The 23139-nt window shown below is 38.0% G+C and overlaps 2 protein-coding genes across 6 annotated transcripts in view; one reads left to right on the forward strand and one right to left on the reverse strand.

Moving 5' to 3' along the window:
- KCTD18 (potassium channel tetramerization domain containing 18) overlaps positions 1-23139 on the reverse strand; it is a 99525-nt gene that overhangs the window by 40931 nt on the left and 35455 nt on the right. Inside the window, exon 3 of the mRNA XM_078071168.1 lies at positions 5053-5295. The gene's annotated coding sequence lies outside the window, so the exon portion shown is untranslated. The remainder of the gene's footprint in view (positions 1-5052; positions 5296-23139) is intronic.
- The window catches only part of SGO2 (shugoshin 2), a 67266-nt gene that overhangs the window by 18609 nt on the left and 25518 nt on the right, over positions 1-23139 (forward strand). For 3 of the 5 annotated variants that reach the window (XR_013447318.1, XM_078071163.1, XM_036098501.2), the window contains exons 1-5: positions 4521-4646; positions 9858-9992; positions 11834-12009; positions 12828-12905; positions 20612-20697. Coding sequence is in view for 4 of the 5 variants with exons in the window: in XM_078071163.1 (XP_077927289.1) it covers positions 9860-9992; positions 11834-12009; positions 12828-12905; positions 20612-20697 (473 nt within the window). In the remaining variant the exon portion in view is untranslated. Of the gene's footprint in view, positions 1-4520; positions 4647-9857; positions 9993-11833; positions 12010-12827; positions 12906-20611; positions 20698-23139 lie in introns of those variants that run through there. The other 2 variants (XM_078071164.1, XM_078071165.1) reach the window with 1 other exon arrangement.

Consider the following 23139-nt stretch of genomic DNA (forward strand, 5'->3'; position numbering starts at 1 on the left):
TAGTCATTCTTCTCGAGCGTACACGGAACTTTCTCCAGAATAGACCACATACTGGGTCACAAATCAAGTCTCGACCGATACCAAAAGATTGAGAGTATTCCCTGCATATTCTCAGACCATAATGCTTTAAAACTGGAACTCAATCACAAGAAAAAATTTGGAAGAAATTCAGACACTTGGAAGCTAAAGACCACTCTGCTCAAGAATGTTTGGGTCAACCAGAAAATCAAAGAAGAACTTAAACAATTCACGGAAACCAATGAGAACAAAAACACATCGGTCCAAAACCTGTGGGATACTGCAAAGGCGGTCCTAAGGGGGAAATACATAGCCATCCAAGCCTCACTCAAAAAAATAGAAAAATCCTGAATTCACCAACTAACTTTACACCTTAAAGAACTAGAGAAAAAGCAACAAATGATGCCTAAGTCACCTCTGCCTGCCTCAGACCAAGAGGTGACCCTTCAGCCCGTGGCTTAACCCTTGTCCCAACCTCTGGATCCACCCCTCGCCACCTCTTTCCCACGTCATTCACTCTCCCTCTCTACCAGCTCCTCCCTCCGCCTTGGATTCCCCAGCTGCTTTTGTCACTTCTCTTTTTATCCACAAAGAATTGTTGCCCTCATCTGTGCATTATCTCTGCTGGGAAATGAATGACTTCCTGACTGTTCGCCCGCAGGGCTGTTCTCACTCTTGTCTTCCTGCGGGGTAAGACAAGGCTGCCTGTCCCCTCTGAAATGAGCTCTTCCCTTGGCCTCTAGGAAGCTTGTGTCTCCTCCTACCCCTCACTGCCGCCCTGGCTGCCCTTTCATCTTTCTCCATGTTGATGTTCACCAGGGTTCTGCCTTCTACGCTCCTTGTGCTTCTACACACCCTCCCCCCAGAACTTAACCCCAGTGATTTCTATTACTGTTAGCTGCTGACACTCATTATTGTCCACAACCACCATTCCTTTGCATTTGCAGTGAGGAATAGAAGGAAGAATGGGTGTGTTGAGGAAGGGTATGGAGGGAAGTCTCTTGGGACCCTCTCCAGCAGCTAGGGGAATGTCCATGTGGAGAGAACTCTGGAGAGGTGGGCCTCAGGGCCCTGAACTGTTGGATGGGGCACATTACTGTTAGTCTGTTAGTAAAGCTAGTGAGCATGACAGCTGACTTTTCAAGCCCTCCCCAAGCCTCCAGTTTGTGTGGTATGGATTTCACCACAGGAAATCTTGAGTAAAGAAATGTTTGAACCTTTTTGGAAAAACGTGTGGAGGGACAGGATAGATTGGGAAGTAGACCCAACCCCTGTCTCTCAAGATAGTCCAGCATGTGGAGAGGCTGTGAAAGAGCCCCAATGAGAACTGCTAAAGGTCATCCAGACAGACAGCCGGTTAGACCAAGACCCCAGTGATTTTATCCCTCCCCCAGAGAAGCCTCCCTGCCACACTCACATACACCAAGTCAGAGATAAGAATGCTTAGCATCCCTGTTACATATTCCCTGCCCCTGCTGAAACCAGGGAAACAGTGTAGAATCATCTTAAATCTCTACTTATCATAATGTATGGGAATGGATTGTTCGCTTGTCTGCCTTATCCCTTAAGGAGAGAGGGGTTGCCTCATCCATCTTCACCCCTAGCATAACGCCAGGTACAAAAGGGACTTAAAAAAAAAGTTTACTGAAGAAAAAAGAGGAAGCTGGTAAGCAGGTAACACAGGTAAGTCTACAGGCTGAATGCCATGCCTTGAAACTGAGGTGACAAATGACCAGTCACCTCTTCCACTATCTCAGAATGGCCCAGGTCAGACCACCTCGGTTCAAATTCCAGCTGTACCACCTACTGAACTTTGCAGAAGTTACTAACATATTTTTGTGCCTCCGTTTCCTCAACTATAAAAAGGAAATAATCGTACCTACCACATAGGATCACTGTGAGAATTGAAAAGGCATATAAAGGGCTTCACACAACGCCCAGGACATGGAAAAAGCTTGATAAATGTTACCTGCTGCTGTTATGATTATTACCTGTCCCTAAGCCGGCGCAGCAGGAAGTCTTTTCAGTGAAGAAAATAGAAATAATTATTGTAATCCAGTAGCATAAAATACTGAAATGAACCTTTGTCATTCTTTTGGCTGCCCAGCTCAGGGGCCCTTCCTGAGACTAGTTGGGAGGCAGAGATGGCCTCTCACTAAGAAACTAAAAAAGCCAGCCCCAGGCTGAATGTTCAGCACTCCCTTCCAGCTAGAGTCTGTAGCCTGTGATCGGGCTTGAGCAGTCAGACACACCCAACTCAGGCCTAGCAACCAGAGCTAGTGGGGCCAGGCAGAAGGGATGGGGAGCGTGTAGCACAGTCATGCTCACTTTTTCCAGAGGTGGCAGCAACTGAGGTCCCAGTGGTAGCAGGCAGGGCCACTGCTGGCCATGGAAGATCAGCGGTACCCTCGCAAGCTGTGCTGGGAGCATGACGTGGCTGGGTCTTTGTCTGTTGCCAAGGCCCTCTTGTTCCTGTTTTCAAGCCCACGTCTCTAGCCTCTCCAGAAGGGCTTTAAACCACCCCATGTCCTTTTCTGCTTCCGCCAGCCTAGGCTACTATTTCTTGGTGTAATTCAACCTGCCAGATTGATACAGATGATCAGATATGACAGTTTAATAAAATGTAAGTGCACTATTTCTATTTTGTTTTATTGGCTTATTGATTTGCAGTGTGTCTTCTACTCAGCTCCTGTTCAAGGACCATTTTCTCTTAGATGATTTTATGGTGTGTCAGTGGGGGGCAGGACAATCAAATTTTAATTGGCTGGAATCTACCCTTAGGTGGAGAAAATCAGACAACCAATGAATGTAGGAATAAAGGAAAATGGAGGGAGAGGAGCAAAATCAGTGCCTTGTGCAGGAGAGTATCATAACAGAAATATGAGCTCATTTAATTTAACTGGTTTACTTTACAGATAAGGAGCCCAAAACAAAGAACACACAGCTAATGTATGTTCAAGATAAAACTAACTGTATCTTCACACTCCTAGTTCAGGGCACCTGCCTCTATCCATTCTACCAAGAGGCAAAAGACCTAAAAGCAAGCTCAGATCAGGTTAAATTCAGTTCAATTAATGATACCTTTTAAGCTTATGGTTGCATATGAAAATAATTTACATTTTCAAGAGCTTTTTATAATTTACGAAGCATTGATTCATTAAATTCTCTTAACTGCTTTGAAATAAGATAATCATCCTTTTTTTTTTAAAAAAGGAGGTATTGGTATTTATGTCTCGAAAAGGTTTGTAACATTTCTTTTACCTCTGACTGCTCTCCCTTTTCTATTTGTTTTGGTTTTGAGGTTGTAGCTACAAAATAAGTCAAGAGGAAAGCAATATTAGTGTATTTGAATAAAATAGTCTGCTGATTGGAACCATCATAAAAATATATTGGATGTTGTTATTAACCTCCATATTACAAATGAAGAAACAGAAGCTCAAAGAGATTATGTGACTTGGCTAAGATTAAATAAGCACTAAATGGCAGAGCCATGACATGGTTCATTTAAAAAACATATACCATATATTGAGCATTTAATGTGTCAGGCTGGGTAAACAAGATATAGTGCTAGTTAATCCCTAGATAAACCAGAAATTTCTAAACCAGTATATTACATTCTAAACCACTTTTATGGAAGATTTTACTGAACCATAAACTATAATTTTAGCAGCTGGCCAATCAATAAATACTCTTCTACTTACACAAGATTCATGTAGCCAGATCTCTTTGGTCACCGATTTTGAAATATACTAGACTAAAAGATCTAACTCAATCATGAATTACATAATTTTTCTAGATTCTTTAAAGTAAAATGGAAATTTGTGATTCTCAAATGTCCCTAAATGAACAAAACATTGACATGAATATGAAGTCGACTTCATCACTATATAACCAATTATTAAAATCTAGATTTAATAAGCTATTTTCAGTTTCAGTTTTTTCAGTCTAATGTCATACAAAGAGGAAATTTTATTCTCAGAATAGTTTTTCCAAGTTTTTCCATAGATTATTAAAGTCACTTGTAAGAGGAAAACTAAGCTAATTGACTTGGAACATAAAAAGAATAACATATTTTTTTAATGTAGTTGTGTATAACGGAAAATACCATTCTTGTACATTTAGCTGAACCAAACCATTTGTATAAGAACTAAATGAGATCCAGGGTTTTCAAAGAAATTTCATTGCCGCTTTTCCTTGAGAAAGTTGAAAGAAAAATGGGGTGTGCTTTTAAGTGAAAACTAAATAAAGATCTTGGCATCATAATGCTAAGATGACTGTCAAGGGTTTTAGAAATCTAATAAAGGTATTTTTGTTAAAGGAACGTTTCCTTTTTGGGTCAAGGCATCAGAAGGCAGTACAACGCCACCTGTTCAAGGCCCAAGCCGCCAATTTCTCTTTCTCCGACTTTCCCCCAGGCTCTCCTGGCCACGCCCCCTCTGTCCCTCAGCTCGAGGTCCCGCCCCTTCCACCTCCCACTTCCTGGAGACCGCCCTCCTTTGCGCGGCCTCCTCGGGATCTGATTGGCTCATGTGTCAACCGCTAACGGCTGCGGAGTTTAAACCCAAGCCCTAGCCCCCGGCGCCGAGCTCCAGAAGGTGGGTGGTCGTCGCCCCCACGCTGAAAGAGCGGTAAGTGAGGGGCCTTTGGCGTGGCCGCCCCGCTGTCTGAGGAGATCCGTGCCTTTCCCGGCCGAAGCTCCCGGCACTACTCTTCAGAGTCTTCTGTCCAGCGAGCCCCGCGCGGCCCGTGGTCCCGCCCACCCCCCGCCCTCGGGTATCTGGGCCTGCGGCCTTTTCTCCCCGTTCCGAGGGGATCGTTGGGGGAGCCCCTGGTTTGGATTTAATCGGCTGCCTCTCGTCCCTTCGATTTTGCGCCCGGCTGGGTGAGGGGGGCGAGCGGCCAGTTAGGTCAGCTCCTTGAAAGAAGGGATTTCTGTCTTTGTGACTGCACTACTCCCTGCTCTTTAAGAACATTTTCTACCTCATTGTGAGCCCTTAATAAATATCTGCTGGATGAACGTTAGAGACTGCTTACCCGAGTTCTTGAAGGAGCCCTCTCCTTTGGAGCTCTCGTTAGAAGGAAGGTCGGCTGAAGGCGAAGGGGTGATAGAAGACTGGGAAAAACTTAGAACTTGAATTGGGTCTTGATGCGCGGGTAGGATTTCGGTAGGGAATAGGGACGATGATTTTTCTAGGTGACGGATCCAATTCAGGAGAACCGGATTTGGAACTTAGTATTTCTGATTTAGAGTTAGCCGGGATGATGGCCAGACAAGAGCTGCAGAATAAATAATAAATAACTCATATTAGTGAGTGCTATGTGCCAAACCCTGTACTAGGCACTGTACATCATTGGTTCAGTTAGTCCCTACAATGAGATGCCCTTACTTTCTCTAACTTTATAAGTCTGAAAGTTGAGACTTAGAGTTGTTAAGATAACATAGCTATGAAATGTTGAAACTGGGATTCCCAGTACCATCCCAACCGCTGTTTAATATACCTCACTCTATATGGTAAGTCAGCCTTGAATGGTACTCCAGTGGCCTGGCTTATGTTCCTGAAGTGTTACTTGGTGAGGTTGTTAATGTGGAGGGTGACAGGGCAGTGTTAAAAGGAAGACTCTGATTTCTAGCTTGAGCATTTGGGTGGGTGATTGCTAGTGCCATTTATTAAGTTAGGGAACTAAGAACCAACTTATTGGGGAGGACAGTTCAGCAGTGGTTTCCTAATTAGCAAAATGAGATTTGATCTTTCTGACTGGATTTTTTTGGGAGATGGACAAGATTTCTATGTTAGCATCCCTTCAGGGGTTTGAGATGCAACCATTTGTCTGGAGTTTCTGTATGTTCTTATGTTCTATCCATGGAATAGGTGGTGATCTTTGATTTTACTTTTTTTTTCTTTTTGGCAAAACTTTTAGAAGAAACATTGAGCCTCAGTGTTGTAAGGTTCCTAGTTAAACTTCTTCCCCATTGCAGAAAATTCTTTTAAAACCATTTTCCCATTATTTGCTTGACATCTCCCAACATCTGCTCAACATTTGCAAAGGAGACTCATTCCAGTATTGGTCAGTTCTTAGTATTTGAGACTTCTTCCATTTATCCATAGTTGTTTTCTTCAACGAATGTTTACCCAGTAGCTACTATGTGCCAGGCACTCTTGGCTAAGGGTACAGCAGCAAACAAACTTGACAAAAATCCATGCCCTCGTGAAACACATTTTAGTAGGAGAAGACAATTAAATAAGGAAATTATGTGATCTTATATTAGACACTGATAAATTGATGGCAAAAAAATACATAATAGGAAGTGAAATGGCGTCAGGTGTGGTCTTTTAAATAGTTTGGTCTGGAAAGGCTAAGAAAGTGACATCTGAGTAAAGACTTGAAGACAGTAAACCCTGTGATTATTTGGAGAAGAGTTGATACAAAGGGAAAAGAAAAGGAATATAAAGGTTCTGCAGTGGGAATATGCTAAGGTAGCTAGTGTGGCTGGAGTTTAGCGAGCAAAGGAAGTGGTGAAGAGGTCAGAGAGGTACTGGATAGGGAATTGGGGAAGGGGAGAAGTGTCAAATTGTGTAGTACCTTATAGGCCATTGCAAGAATTATGACTCTACTCCAGTGAGATGGAAAGCCACTGGAGAGTTTAACAGAGGAGTGACATGAATTTACTTAAGTTTTAAAGGGATCATTTTGGTTACTAAGTTGAGAATTGATAGTGGGGAAGAATGTGGAAACAGGGACACCGTTTAGGTAGTTATAGCAATAATGTACATGAGAGAGAATGGCAACTTGGATCAGAGTGACAATGTAGGGGGCCCATGTGGACATGTGAAAGTCAGGCCAGCATGACTGATGGTAGAGTGGATGTGGAATGTGAGAGAAAGATGTTCCCGAGCTGAGCAAGTGGAAAGATGGCATTGCTGTTAAATGAGATGGAGAGGACACAGTGGAGCAGGTTTGGGTGGGGTGAGTTGAGGACATGTTAAGTTTGAGGTACATATTAGACATCCAAGATGAGGAGTAGGCAGTTGGATAAATAAGTCTGGGGTTGATTTGGGATATAAATTTGCAAGTCATTGGCATTTAGATTTAAAAGCCAGAGCACTAGAGGATACCCTCACAGGGGTATACGTACATAGAAAATAGATGAGACCCAAGGATTGAGATCTGGTGCACTCAGGTGGTAAGAGGTTAGGGAGATAAAGAATAATCAGTGGAAGAGACTTAGAAGAAGTGGTCAGTGAGGCAGAAAAAATCCAGGAGAATGTGGTATTTTGGAAACCCACTAAAGGTATTTCAGAGAGAATGACCTGATGTCAAATACTATGATTAAAATCATAGATCAGGTGAGAACTGGATCTTGACTGCTATATCTGATTTAGTAACAATGCAATTTAGTGCTTTAATGATCAATTTCCATATGGTATAGTGGTGAGAGCAACAACTTGAGAGTAGATCAAGAGGGAATGGGAGGGGATGAATTGGAGACAGCAAGAATGGACAGCTCTTTAAAGGAGTTTGCTGTTAAGAGAAACAGGGCAGTAACCTTCTAGCATCAAGAGATCACTGGTATCTTCTTAAATGTTCCATTTTCATGCATTTACACATGCCATTCCTTCTTCCTGGAAAACCCTTTCTAATCTTGATACCTGACATTCTTTATTATTAAGACTTATTTATTCATTCAATAAATATTTATTGTGTTCATATTATTTGTCAGGCACTGGTCTGTGAGCTGGGAAATATGTCAGTGAATAAAACAGAGAAAAATCCATGACTTTCTGGAACTTAAATTCTAGTTGATAGGAAATAAGTAAATTCTGTAGTATATTAGATAGTGATTTAAATGCTATGGAAAAAATAGAGAAGGGTCAGAGTAATCAGACATGCTGAGGAAAGGAGCTACAGTTTTGAAAGGCCTCACTGAGAAGGTGACATTTGAGCAAACACTTGGAGGAGAGCGAATGAGCCATTTCTATCTGGAGGAAGAGCTTTCTCAGTAGAGAGAATGACCAATACAAAGGACCTGAGGCTGAAGAATGGCTGCCATTTGCCAAGCATTTAGAGCTTGGTGGCCAGTGTGGCCTGGAAGGAATGGGCTAAGGGACAGAAGGAAGAGTTCAAATTGGAGGAATGGGAAGAAGAGCAGATGGTGGAGGGACTTCTTAACCATTAAAGAACTTCAGTTTTTATTCTGAGAGAAATGGGAACCATTGGAGAGTTTTAGATTGTATAGACTAATAAATACACTGTAGCAAGGGCAGCAGTGGAAATAAGAGGATAAGAGGCTATTACAAGAATTCAAGTGAGACATGTCAGCACCTTGGTCTAGGCTGATAGTAGTGGAGGTACTGAGAAGCGGTCAGATTCTAATGTACTATGAAGGTTGATTGGGATATGAGAGATTTTTGGCCAGAGCAACTAGGATGGAGTTGCCATTAAATGAAATAGAGAAGGCTCTGAGTGAAACAGGTTTGGGCAGGTTAAGTTTGATATGCCCTGTTTAGTTATTCAAGTAGTACTACTTAGTATATGGGACACTAATGAGGGCATTTGGGGGCCTAACTAGATACAATCCAGGACATCACAAGATCCTCAACTTAATCACATCTGTAAAGACCCCTTTTCCACATAAGGTTTAGAATGACAGGGATTGGTACCTGATGTCTTTGGGAGACCCATTTTTTTAGCCTACTGCAGAGCTGGAGGAGGATTAGGATGAGGGAGAGGAAGTGGCCTGGAGATTCTGTGATTGATACAAAGAGGATAGTGAGATTAGTCGTGTGGACTTAAGGCAGGTAGTGGGGAGAGGCTGAGTATTAGGAGGTAGGCAGACACAGGTAATAGGGTTTCTTTTTTTTTTTAAAGATTTTATTTATTTATTTATTTATTTATTTATTTATTTATTTATTTGACAGAGAGACACAGCCAGAGAGGGAACACAAGCAGGGGGAGTGGGAGAGGGAGAAGCAGGCCTCCCACGGAGCAGGGAGCCCGACACGGGGCTCTATCCCAGGACTCTGGGATCATGACACGAGCTGAAGGCAGATGCCTAACGACTGAGCCACCCAGGCGCCCCAATAATAGCGTTTCTTCTTGATCTCTGAAGCTGGAGGCAAGGAGGCTTGGGGAAGGGATGGGAGTTTTGAGAGGTTGGTCTTGTCTACTACATAGCTCAGCATCAACTGTACCTTCTCAGTAAAACCTTTTCTGATCCTTTTCCTCTGCCCAGGCAGAGTTAATTACTTTTATGCATTGTGTATTATATCAGTTATTCTTGTCATAGTATAATGTGATTATCTTCTTTCCACTATTAGACTTTAGAGTGGTCCCATAGTGGTCCCATAGACTTTAGAGTAATTCTAATGGACAAATAGACACATGCAAGATTTCCCGCTTATTCCTCCAAACCAGCTAGCCCCACGACCCCATAAGATTAGGTTTATCTGTTCTGTGCATTCTCTAAGGTTACACTTCTTACATTGTATCGAAATAGGGTCTGTACCCACAGTGGACTCTGCATTCCATGACTATGTGTTCCCACACAACCATATCCTGTTTTCTGTCCCAGTGCCTAACCTAGCTCCTGATGCATAGATATAATAATATAGGTTTTAAATGAAAAAACAGTCATTTACCTTTTTTGGATACTACTTTAAACCACTTTTGACTATATGCATACTTTCAGATTTATACAAAGGGTTTTGCAGATACTTATATACAAACAAATTATATCACCTAAGTCATGATCGTTACCTTTTAGAATGTATTTATCAGTTATCCTTTTTTTCTTTTATTAATCAATACTCTGATTTCTTTCTTTTTTGTTTTTATTTCAGTGATGGAGCACCCAGTGATGGACACTGGCTCACTTTTTACTTCAGGAATTAAGAGACATGTGAAAGACAAAAGAATTTCAAAGACTGGGAAACTGAATGTTTCTCTTGCTTCAAAAATCAAAACAAAAATATTAAGTAAGTACCATTAAAGTATGCTCACATTTTTACTTTCCCTTGGAGAATTGATATAATATTTGGTACTTTATTTTATCAAGTATAGAAATGACTAAAATGACTATTTTTGTTAACTGATACGGTTTGTTCATTCAATCCTTCAACTCCTATTAGTTGAGTGGTTATGATGATTTACCCTCAGTGGTGACAGCAGAATTTTCAGCAGTAAGGCTGGGGTAGCCTAAAGCAGCTACCTCCTACACAGCAAAGAAAATACCAATGTGACATTTCTGGAAAAGAGCTAAAAAAAGTGACAGATTGTTCTTGCATGCTGTAGCAATAGGATGATGGATGATCTAGATGTGGTTGGCCCAGGTAGAGTATTGTAGTGGGTGATTTTCTATAGCCAAAGTTCATGAGAGTACTGAGCATTTTGGAGATAGGGTTTCATGGATTCTGGAACTAAGATTTTAGAAGAGAAAAAAAAAAAAGGGAAGTGGGAAAAACTGCCAAGATAAATTCTCATCACTTCTGAAAATTATCTCAGTGGTTTGTATCCATCTTAGCAGGAGGGGGAGAGGTTTCCTGTTGATATAGCCCCTGTGAAGGATAATTGTGTGTGCCCCATGAAATAGCTGAGACTTCTGAGTATCTTTAAATCTTAATGTTCCTCCTACCCAGGTGTCTAGGGTCATGTGGTATATTAGACCCCATCGTACAGTGGCTATTTCGTGTTCTGTTTGGCAGGACCGTTGTACACCCATTATTATGAAGGAACATACTGTGTTTGAGGAGTGCAACAGGAAAATATTATTATCCTTTAGCTCTGGAAATCCAAAACCAGTTCTAATCTATTTTCGTTTGCTATGTCAAAGGTGACTGTCTGAAACTACTTTCTCTATGCCAAAGATAAAGTACTTTTTTGGACCCTGTTTTTTAGATGCCCAAACATTCCCTGAATATTTAAAAAATATTATTACTTTTATAAATGTATCTTATAGATACTATATTTCTACTCAGTGGGATATGTTATTGAATAGTGGCATTTAAATAAACTTTATGAAAATGTAAGTATGCTTTCTGTGTACTGAGGAAACACACTCTATTTAAGGTGAACTCTCCCAAGGAATTCACATATAAATTTCTCTGCTAACAACACGGAAACATTTCTGATTTAAATTATATTTACATAGTGCTTGTAAAGAGAAGGGGTCAAGTTTAGATTGCAGTAAATGCCTATAAGTAGGAGTTGGATATTTAAGGGGAGATAGAAGATCCCACAGGGTCCACAGGGTTTAGATGATCTGTCCAACCTTATAGTAAGTATGCTCCCTTTCACTAAAGACTTTGAAAAATGGACTTTAGGAGCATTAACTGATTTGTTAATTTTAATTTGTTAATTTTCTGGAGTCACAGAAACCGGCTTTAAAATTTTGACAGATTGGCTACCCTAGTACCTATGGGCTATCGCCAGTTAGAGCTTCAGAATCAGCTTCTCCATTCTACTTCCTAGTCAGAGTAGGAAGACAGGTAGGGCAACAGGTATCAGGATTGAGTTTTTGTGACTGGTCTAATTATCTAGGATACTGTGTCTATCCTAGACGTCTTTTATTCCTAACTCTGTATTCACAACAGTCTGCATTCCTCACAGCTCTTTTATTCTGCATCTTCTATCTAGCTTTTATTTCTGCAGATCCAAACTCTGGATACATTTTTTTCAAAACTACATCTATACTGTTATTCTATTGTTTTCCAACTTTTAGTTAAAACTTACGATATATTTTGCCTAAAATAGTTTCATTAAGGGTATGAAAACTTATGAAGATATAATTTCAATATTAACTTCTAAAATTTTTTTACAGACAATTCTTCTATTTTCAAAATTTCTTTAAAGCACAACAACAGGGCATTAGCTCAGGCTCTTAGTAGAGAGAAAGAGAATTCTCGAAGAATTACAACTGAAAAGACGCTATTGCAAAAAGAAGTGGAGAAACTGAATTTTGAGAACACATTTCTTCGCCTAAAACTAAATAATTTGGTATGGAAACTATATTGTGTTTGAATTCTGAATTATAAAATAATTATTAACTATATTATTATAGAAGCTCTAAAAAGGTTTTTCAAATCTCCAGTCATTGTAAAAAATTATTGAAAGTGTATGCCATGTTAATGAACAAACTGTTAATGGGTAGTAAAATAGGTGTCTTCAGTCTACATTCTGAATGTGCACTTGGGGCCCTGCAAGCCAGTATAATAATACCGTGATCAACATTCGATTGTTTATCATTTGCAAACCTTGGTGCATTAATACATTTTAAGAAGATGGACATAATTTTTCCAATGAAAAGAGGGGAATTCCCAGAGTGTTTGTATTCTCTTTTAACCCCAGTTTTCCCCTGGCTACACACCAAATAGAATGAAGATTGTAGTCATTGCTTTCCCTTCCAACTTCCAACTCTGTCCACAGACAAGTCAGGAAGAGCCAATGGTCAGCTAGGCTGCAACTATAGCTCTAACACTGAAATGAGCAGAAATTAATTTATAGTGGAAAAATTGATCTATTCATGAGTGTTAAATTGTCTGACAAACTATGTTCACTTTCCATGGGATGTATTATTATTATGAGAAGATAGAGAAATGTTTGTAGGAAAATTTATGATTGAGAACTCAAAAGCAATCAAGGGGTGTGTGTGTGTGTGTGTGTGTGTGTGTGTGTGTGTGGCTATTTGAACTATAGAATGTACCTTTTTAGCTCAATATGATCTCAATTATTTTTTAAGTCTTCTCAGCTGATGATATCCCCATGAATGTATGAATCTTAATTGATTAAAAGAGGTCTTTATTTTACACATACAGAATAAGAAGCTTATAGAAATAGAAGCACTCATGAACAGTAACTTGATAACTGCAATTGAAATGAGCACTCTTTCTGAGGTAAGTAGAGTTTATGTATAAGTAGTGTAATTTTTAAGCATTGCTAAGAATAATTGAGATTCAGTAGCATCAAGGTTGGAGATTCGTATTTTAAACTTTGTGCAAAGAAATGATGACAATATCAGTTTTACCTGGCTAATAGCACATCATTTGGTATAATTGGTTATTGAAATTTTTATATAAAAATTAGGTTTTGATTAGAACACAGGATTAGACAGTTCAGTGGAACATAATGGCCCCTAAACCACTAAAAAACAAAGAAGACGTTCATAGAAAGGTAGTATTTCAAATTAGGAAAGAATTTGTATTATTAAAAAAAGGATGGGCACAATTGAAAAACTGGGGGAAAAAAATAGAGGAAGATCCTACTATACACCATTCTCTAAAATAAATTTTAGATGGATTTAAATAAAAAAGAATATATAAAGTAAGAAGAAATTACAAATAAATTCATGTTAGATAGGAGAGGCCTTTCTATACTAGAAACAAAGATAGAAAGATAGAAGCCATAAAAGAAGCTATTGATGGATTTTCTCACCAAAAAAAAAAAATTTTAGAAGGCTAAAAATCATAAAAATTAAAGGCTAGTGGCAGACTGGGAAAATTAAACAAATAGGAGATAAAGCATTAATATTAATAGTTAAATAGCTCTTATAATCTATCACGAGGAAAATCAAATCACTAGAAAAATCAGGAAGTTTGGAAAAGGGCCAAATATATTGTGAAATTAACTCAATTATCTAAATAGGGAAAATAAATGCTGGGAATTAATAACTAATGAGAAGGCAAAATATACATAATAAATAAACTGAAGAAAGGTTAGTGAAGTCCCAATTTTAGGTAAATTTCTTGATAGATTCTGAAGGCAGTTTAGTGCTTTATAGGGCAGCTTTTAAATGGAATTGCCTATATTTAGATCCCAGCTCTGTTACTTCCCGGTCCTGTGACCTTGGCCTTTAACTCTTTGAACCTTAGTGTCCTCTTATGCATGGTGTAAATAATGGTAGTATATCTACAAAGAATTACTGTAATTGTTAGATGTGGCAAGCAAGTGTCCTGGCAATAGGAAGAATGCAATAAATGTTAGCTGTTATTCCTTTTTTATTATTGCATGTATATCTTCCTGTGTTTTCTAAATTTGCTGCAAATCTCTCCTTTAAAAACTTTTAAAAGTCATTTTTAGGGCTCGTAAATACATAGTCTTTGTAGTATAAAGATAGGAACTCTTTCAACCTATGTGATCAATGTTGAGCTCCTTTGTCAGTTTTATAAAAGCTAGCCAAAGAGTATGTACTTTATCACCTAACTTAATCCACATTTGGATAAAGAAAGGATTTGTATAAATATCCCTGTAGAATAATGTTCACAGGACATGTAGCTCCTAGCATTATTTTAAATTTGATATCTAGTACAACCAGTGAGCAGAGATGCATCTTATACATTTAGTACCCTTTAAGAAGAGATGCCATTCACTGTGTGGGTGGGTGGGTAGGGAAAGTCAGGGAGGGAGCTCTGTTTTGCTGATCAGCTTGCAGGGCTAAATCGAATTGCCCTGAATAAATTACTAAGGCTAGAATCAGACATGGCAGTGGGGAGTGTAGAGTAGTTAGTACAGGAGTTGACTTGGAGAGTAAGAGAAAGAAGCTAATTAATTAGCAAGACCTGGAAGAACTGTGGAGAACAGTTAGCCCTAAAAACTTAGCCCTAAAAACATTGCTCAACGGTTTGTTGTGAGTTATGTGATATAAAGCTCCTTCCTTCCACTGGTTCTTTAAAAAACTCTTTAGTGAAGTCAACATTGTTCCCAGATGCTTTTTGTGTGGTTCTCTTTGGAGATCTCGAAGAGGGCTGAGATTAGCATCTGGATTTAGGAGAAGTAAAAGAGAGTAGATGCAGAAGCTGGAGGATGAAGGGACAGCATACAACTTTGGTGTCTGCTTTCTTGGACTTACTATTTAACAGATTAACTTTTGCATATCAAGTTTCGAGTTTTGCAGTTCCTTTTCTTTTTAGTTGGAGAGGATGTTGGGGAATGTAGACATTCTAATATCAGAACAATATAATAAAGTATAGAAAGAAAGCTCATACGTGCTTCTGTTCTGCTTTCAGCTACTTTCTTCTTTATCCTTTCTTCTCCCCACACCTCATATGGGTAACTGCTTTGCTTCTTTATATTAAAACAAAAATATAAATATTTTCTTTATTTTCTTTCTTACACAAAACGTACTATACTATCCCTAATTATACTATGACTTTTTTTAATGTGACATATTTTGAAGATCTCTCCATATGATTACAAGGAATGCTTCCTCATTCTTTTTTAGTGCTGCTTAGGATAGATCTAGAATGGACTTCTAATCTATTTAACTTAGGCTCTGGGTTGGACACTTGGGTTGTCTCTTGCTATTGGCTTGACATTAGTGTAGAATGCTTTTTCCTCTTGCATTATTAATTTTTCCCTCCCTTCTGGATTATTCCCATTAGGATGCAAAAACATTATCTCCTATCTCCCATCTTTAAAAACATAAAAATGCAACCTTTTATTCAGATCCCCCACCCCCAGCTACTCTCATTTTTCTCCTTTATAGCAAAACTCTTTGAGAGAATTGTTTACACTGTCTCCAGTTTCTCTTGAACCCATACCAATTGGGGTTTCACCACCACTCCACTAGAAGTGCTCTTCTGAAAATTGATCTCCACATTACCAAAACCTCTAGATATTTCTTGGTCCTTATGTTGGCCTTCATGTGACTTTTACAATACTGCACTCTCCTAAGTTTCTTCCTACCTCTCTGATTGTTCTTTTTCAGTCTGTTTGTTGGTTTCTCTTTATTTCTCCAACTGCTAAATTTTGGGTACCCCAGAACTCAGTTCTTCTCCTTCTCTCTTCTATCTACACTTGTTCCCTAAATGATTCATCCATTCTCATGGATTTAATTGTTGTTAAATACTCATGACTCCCAAATTTGCACCTGTAGCCTGGCCAGACAACACCTAGCCTACTACCTATTTGGCATTTGTCTTTGGATGTCTAAGAAGCATCTTAAATTTTACATTTGCCACCAAACCAGTTCCTTTTGGGGTCTTCATCTCAGGTAATTGCAATTTTGTTTTCCTATTTTTTCCTCACACCCCGTATCGGATCCTTTAGCAAATCCTTTTAGTACTGCCCTAAAAATCAGTCCAGAGTTTTACCACTTCTCATAACCCTGACTTTCACCACCCCCATCCAAGCCACTGTTTTCTCTTACCCAAGTTCTTGGAGTGGCATCCCAACTTGGGCTTCTTGTTCCTACCCTTGCCCCTATATTCTCCTCTCAGCATAGCAGCCAGAGAGAGCCAATTAAAACATTAGTCTCTGCTGAAAACTCTCCAGTGGCTTCCCCTGTCATCTATTGCCCGTTATTATCTGAAAATTGAAACTCGTGTTCTGGGTGCCTGGGTGGCTCAGTTGGTTAAGCGACTGCCTTCGGCTCAGGTCATGATCCCGGAATCCTGGGATCGAGTCCCCATCAGGCTCCCGGCTCAGCGGGGAGCCTGCTTTTCCCTCTGACCCTCTCTCCTCTCAGGCGGTTTCTCTCTCTCTCTCTCTCTCTCTCTATCAAATAAATAAATAAAATCTTTAAAAAAAAAAAAAAGAAACTCGTGTTCTTTCTCTCACCTCATTGACTACTCAGCTCCTTCCACTCTTTAACATCTTTAGTCCGCACTCCTCAAACACAGGCAAGCTGCCATCTTAGGGCCTTTGGACTTGTTCTTCCTTCACATGGCCTACTCCCTTACTTCAAATCTTGACTCAAAAGTGACTTCAGTCAAGTCTTCTCTGGCAGCCCTATATAAATCTGAATCCTTCCCCACCCCTGCCCTAACATTTCATATTCTGCTTTTCTTGCCTTAATTTTTCTCCTTATCACTTAACACTATATTAGATACAATTTTACTCATTAATTTTATTATTCATCTCACCAGAACATAAAGTTCTTAAGTATAGGATTTTTGTCTATACCACACCAATGTCTAGAACCTAGAAAGCAATAAATTTTAATAAAATGTTGGATAGTGTTTCCCCATTAAGAATGATCCTGTTTTTTCTTAAGGTTAATATACATATTTAACTTATAATGCTTATGTTATTTAGCTTTTTAAATAAAAAAATAATAAATAATGTATTTTACCTTACTTTCTTAGCATCTATGGTGATAATCATATGGTCTTTTTATTTTATTTTATTATTATTTTTTTAAAGATTTTATGTATTTATTTGACAGTGTGAGACACAGCGAGAGAGGGAACACAAGCAGGGGGAGTGGCAGAGGGAGAAGCAGGTTTCCTGCTGAGCAGGGAGCCCATGTGGGGCTCGATCCCAGGACCCCAGGATCATGACCTGCGCCGAAGGCAGACACCTAACGACTGAGCCACCCAGGCACTCCTGGTCTTTCTTTTTAGATGTATTAATATGATGACTTATTTTAGTAGCTTTCCTAATTTTGCAATTCTGGAATAAATTTCAAAAATGATTTGTTATTGTGTTCCGAAATTCCTTTTGCCAGCATTTTGTTAGGAATTTTTTAACTGCTATTCATAAGTAAGGTTTTCTTTTTATACAGTCTTTTTCTTTTTTTAGTTTTTTTTTAAGGTTTTTTTTTTTTTTTTGACAGAGAGCTAGAGAGCACAAGTAGGCCGAGCGGCAGGCAGAGGGAGAGGGAGAAGCAGGCTCTTCGCTGAGCAGGGAGCCCGACGCGGGGCTCAATCCCAGGACCCTGGGATCATGACCTGAGCTGAAGGCAGCCACTTAACCGACTGAGCCACCCAGGCTTTAGACATTGATAAAAATATTATAAATACTGAACTCATAAAAAGAATTTGGATGTTTCCTTTTCCTGTGATCTAGAAAAATGATACAGTATTAGAATTATTTTTTCTTTAAATGCTTTGTAGAATTTCTCTGTGAAACCTGGGTCTTTCTTGGTAGGCATGGTTGTTCTTTGTTCACTTTATTTCTTCTATGGATATTGGTTTTCTTGGGAAAATTTCTCCCTTTGTGGTCAGTTTTACTGAATTATATTTCCTTAGAAAATTATTATTTCATTCATGTTTTCAAATTGATTTGCACAGAGTTGGCCATAATACTCTGTCATTTTTAAATGTTGTCTGTGTTTTATTTTCCCAGTTGACTGATTTTTTCTATTTAGGCTTTTCCTTGGTTTTTTGCCCCCAGTAGGTTAGGTAGTTATGTTTTGGGTTTTATTTTTTTCCTTTAAAAGAACCGTTTTCTGGGTTTAATTTTTTTTTTTTAATTTTTAATTATACTATTTTGGTGTTTCAAACTTAATTTTTGCTTTTATCTTTAGTAACAAGTCATTTCTTCTTTCCTGTGGTTTATTTTATTTTTTTTAAGATTTTATTTATTTATTTGACAGAGAGAGACACAGCGAGAGAGGGAACACAAGCAGGGGGAGTGGGAGAGGGAGAAGCAGGCTTTCCACAGAGCAGGGAGCCCCATGTGGGACTGGATCCCAGCACCCTGGGATCGAGACCTGAGCCCAAGGCGGATGCCTAACGGCTGAGCCACCCAGGCGCCCTCCTGTGGTTTATTTTATTGTTACTTCTTCAACTGAGTCGGATGCTTGCTTTATTTTTTTATTCCTAATTCTGTAGGTAGGTACCATTTTTTTGACACTGCTTGGAAGATTTTTGTCTTTAGTTTTGGGAAATTTGACCCTGATATATCCTGGCATGGATTTCTTGGAGTTTATCCTTTTTGGGGTTCACTCAGCTTGAATATGCAGATTGGTTTCTTTTGCCAAGTTTGGGGCATTTTCAGCCGTTATTTCTCTAAAACTTCTTCAGGTCTCCCCCCTTTATCTCCTTCTGGGACTTCAGTGACGTGAGTGTTGTATCTTTTGTTATGGTCCCATAAATCCCTGAACCTCTTAATTATTTTTCAGTCTCTTCTCTCTTGCTCAGATTAGTGCTTTCTGTTGCTTTAAGTTCACAGATTTCCCCCCCACCTTTGTTTTTGAGTCCATTGAGTTTTTAATTTATTTTACTTTGGTTATTTTATTTTTCAGTTCTAAATTCCCATTTGATTCTTCTTTATGTCTTCTCTTTATTTGCTGAGACTTTGTTTCTTTGCTGAGATTTTCTATTTTTTCATTTAAGCATGTTAGTGATTGCTTATTAAAGCATTTTTATGATGGCTGTTTTAAAATCCTTGTTAGGTAACAAGGTTCTTTCGGTTCTTTTCCAGCGTCTGTGTCATCTTGGTGTTGGTGTCTTGTCTTTTCATGTTCACATTTAGTATTTTCCAAATTTAGGCCTTTTCCTAATTCTTGGTATGATAAGTTATTTTGTGTTATACCTTGGACATTTGGGTAGTATATTAAGAATCTCCAGATCTTATTTAAACCTTCTATTTTAGCAGGTCCCTCTGACATCATGCCAGTGGTAAAGTGCCACGTACTGCCAAGTTGGAGGGGGTTAAAGTTTAGGTTTTCTACTCAACTTCTATTGTCACTCTGGAGGGGTGTCTCCTAATTGATGGATGGAGCTGGGAGTTCAGGCTGACACCACCCTGGCTGGAACAGAGGGGGTGCCTCATGACTTTCTGGCCTCCACTGACAGCAGGATTGCAGGAATTACGAAGGGGGAGGTTGTTACAACTGAAGAGTGGTGAAAATCCTGACTTTCTACTAGACCTCTTCTGTCACCACCATAGAGGAGAGGAAGAGGGGCTCCTTGTTATTACCAAGTAAGAATGGAAGTCTAGAGTCCCCATGTGTTCTCCACAGACATAGTTGGTATAGGGGGTGTCCTCATTACCACTGGGCTGTCCTCCCTCTCTTCTTGACCTTTTCGGACAGTATCACTTGTTTGGAGGAGAGTTGGCCTTGTTAATAGCCTGGTGAATATGGAAGTCTAGGGTCCCCATTTGGCTTTTGCACCTTTGTCAAAAATTAATTGACCAAATGTGTGGGGGTCTGTTTCTGGACTCTGTTGTATTTCATTGATCTGTTTGTCTGTCTGTATGCTAGTACTATACTGTCTCAATTATCATAGCCCTCCAACTTTGTTCTTCTTTTTAAAAGTTGTTTTAATTATTCTGGGTCCTTTGCATTTCCATGTGAATTTTAAAATTAGCTTGTCAGTTTGGCCATACTCCTGTTTCTATTACAGGTTAGTACTGTAATAGAAAAACATGGTTGTGGGTTGCCTAATTTTATGGTCTTTATTAAATAATTAAAACATGTTCAAAAAATGTGTGAGAAAATTTAGAAAATATAGATAAGCAAAAACTTAAAAGATATACTAAAATCACCCAGACTTTTAATTTAAAAAGATCATTAAAAAATATAGCTTATAAAATGTAATATGTTCCGTAATACATATGTAGACATGAACATATTGCATATTTATGTAGAGATATCATATGTACAGGTATACACACATGTATTTATTCATATGCAGAGAAGACAGTTTGGGAGTTTATATACCAGAATATTAGTAATGATTATCTTTGGGGGCATGATAAAGGATGAACTATGTTTAACCTTATCACATTATTCTCATTCGACTATTGAAGACTAATGCAAGAATTGTTCTATTACTATTGGTATACTTGTATAATTTGGTGCTTTAATAACAAACATTTAATGAGATTAGATATTATTTTTTCTTTTCATTTTCTTTATCCTTTTCAAAAATAGTTTCATCAAAGTCCCTTTCTACTGCCAACTAGCAAGAAGAAACGGGTCAGTAAACAGTGCAAGTTGATGCGTCTTCCATTTGCAAGGTAATTGCTTCAAACTTGGTTAAATACTTGCACACTTCTACCTAGGTAAGACTTAGAATAGTTTTTATTTAGTCTTATTTCTCGAAACATAGAAAAACATTTTAAAATAAATAATGAAAACTACTTGTTAACATTGTACCAGTAAAAGAAATTAAAGGCATAACCTAATAGAGCTAAAATAATATTCAGCTTTCCCATAGACTCTATAGAAGAAAGAGGCAAAGGTGAACCTTTAGTTTCATGGGTTTGAATTATACTGGTTCAGAGTGTTTAGATTTTTATGTAGCACATTCAGTGTTTGTGTGTGTTATACAGTGTTTGGTCTTCATCAACATGTAGTTGCCTAGTAAGGTAGGAATGAGATGGTCTGTAGTTTCTTGCTATAGATTGTATCTCCAGGGCTGCAAGAAGACTTACCCATCAGTTTAGTAACCACGAGCATCTGTAGTATCCTGCTATTCTTTGGTTCTTTTCTTTCTTTTCCCCTATGTCCCCACTGGCATCATGTCTTTTGCTGGGTTAATCTGATAACTATTTCTATCTTTATTATCTTGCATACTGCAATATATGAGAATTCCTGCTTTTCTATATCTCCAACAACACTTGTTATTGTCTTTTTCAGTTTAGCCATATTGAGGGGTATTACATTGGGGTTTTAATTTTAATTTCTGTGATAATTAAGAAAGTTAAGCACCTGTTTATATGTGTTTATTTTCTATTAGGTTGTCTATTTTTTTTTTTTTTACAAATTTGCAGTTCTTTCTCTACATTGTGTGTAAATTCTTTGTACATTACAAATCTTTTACTCTATGACTTGCCTTGTCACTCTCTCAATGGTATCTTTAGATGAAGAGAAGTTCTCTATAAAAATCTAATTTATATATTTATATATCTTCATCTATTTATCGCCCCCCCCCATGGTTACTACTTTCTGTGGCCTTTTAAGAAAATCTTTACCAGTTGGAAGGCCATGAGGCATTCCCTTACATTTTTTTTTAGAAGTTTAATTATACTGTGAAGAATATAAATCAATCAATCAATAGCAAGCTTTAGTATCTTCCCTTTTACATTTAGATCTTCAGTCTACCTAGAATTTTGGATATGATGTAAGGGAAGGGTCATAATTTATTTGTTTCATGTGGAAATCCTGTTGACTTCGTATGACTGGATGTGTATATGGATCTGTTTCTGAACTCACTATTCTATTACATGAGTTGTTTTGTCAATACTACATCATCTTAATTACTAGCTTTATAATAAGTCAGTATTGATAGTGTGGGTCTCTATTTTATTTATTTATGTTTTTGTTCTTAAATAATACCTTGGCTCTTTTGGCCCCTTTGCATTTCCAAGTGAATTTTGTATCAACTTGCCAGTTTACATACACACATGCACTTACACACACTCTCTTTCTCTCTCTCTCTCTTTTGGAATTTTGATTGGGATTACATGGAATATAGTTCAGTTTGGGGAAAATGGACATGTAATAAAACTGAGTGTTCCATCTATGAACATGGTATATCATCATTTATTTAGATATTATGTATTTTCTCTCAGTTTTATACTTTCTTGAATAGTTATTGCACATCTTAGATTTTTCCTACTTATCAGATATTTAGTGGTATTCGGAATGTTACTGTTTTTAAATTTCATTTTCTTCTTGATGCTAGTATATAGAAATAAAATTTTTGAATATTGACCTTCTTTCTAGTGACCTTGTTATTAATTTTAATAGTTTATCTGTAGTTTTTTTTTTCATTTTCTATGAATATAATTTTATTATTTACAAATAGGGACAGTTTCTCCTTCTCTCCCCTTCAGTTTGTAGCCCTTTAATTTTTTTCTTATCTTGTTGCAGTGACTACTTTTTGTTCAATAATTAATAAAAGTACTAATTGTGGACATTCTTATTGTGTTCCCATTATTTAATATGTTTGCTTATAGATTCTCCTTAAGAGATAAAGAAGTTCCTTTGTACTCCTGGTTTTCATGAATGGCTTTTTAATTTTATCAAATGCTTTTTATGTCACTATCAAGAATACATTACTTTTTTCTTTTTTCTATTAATATAATTATTTTTAAGATTTTTTCTATTGATGTAATGAATTTGATATTTGAATGTTAAATCGCCATTACAATTCTGCAATGAACTGCTCCTGATGATACATCCTTGATATATCACTAAATTTTACTTGCTAATTTTTTAAAGGATTTTTCCTTATATGTTAATAATCAAGATGCTTTATATTTCTTTATTGTAATAATTTGTCAAGTTCTGGTATTTATATTATGCTGGTCATAGTAAATGAATTGATAAGTGCACTTATTTTTTGTTTTCCAAAAGTACTTATGTAAATATTTTTTTCCTTTAAATGTTTGGGAGAAGTTATCTGGGCCTGCGGTTTTCTTGTGGAAAGGTTTTTGATAACATCCCATTTTAAT

Source organism: Halichoerus grypus, chromosome 4, assembly GCF_964656455.1.
Source record: "Halichoerus grypus chromosome 4, mHalGry1.hap1.1, whole genome shotgun sequence".
Lineage (NCBI taxonomy): Eukaryota > Metazoa > Chordata > Mammalia > Carnivora > Phocidae > Halichoerus > Halichoerus grypus.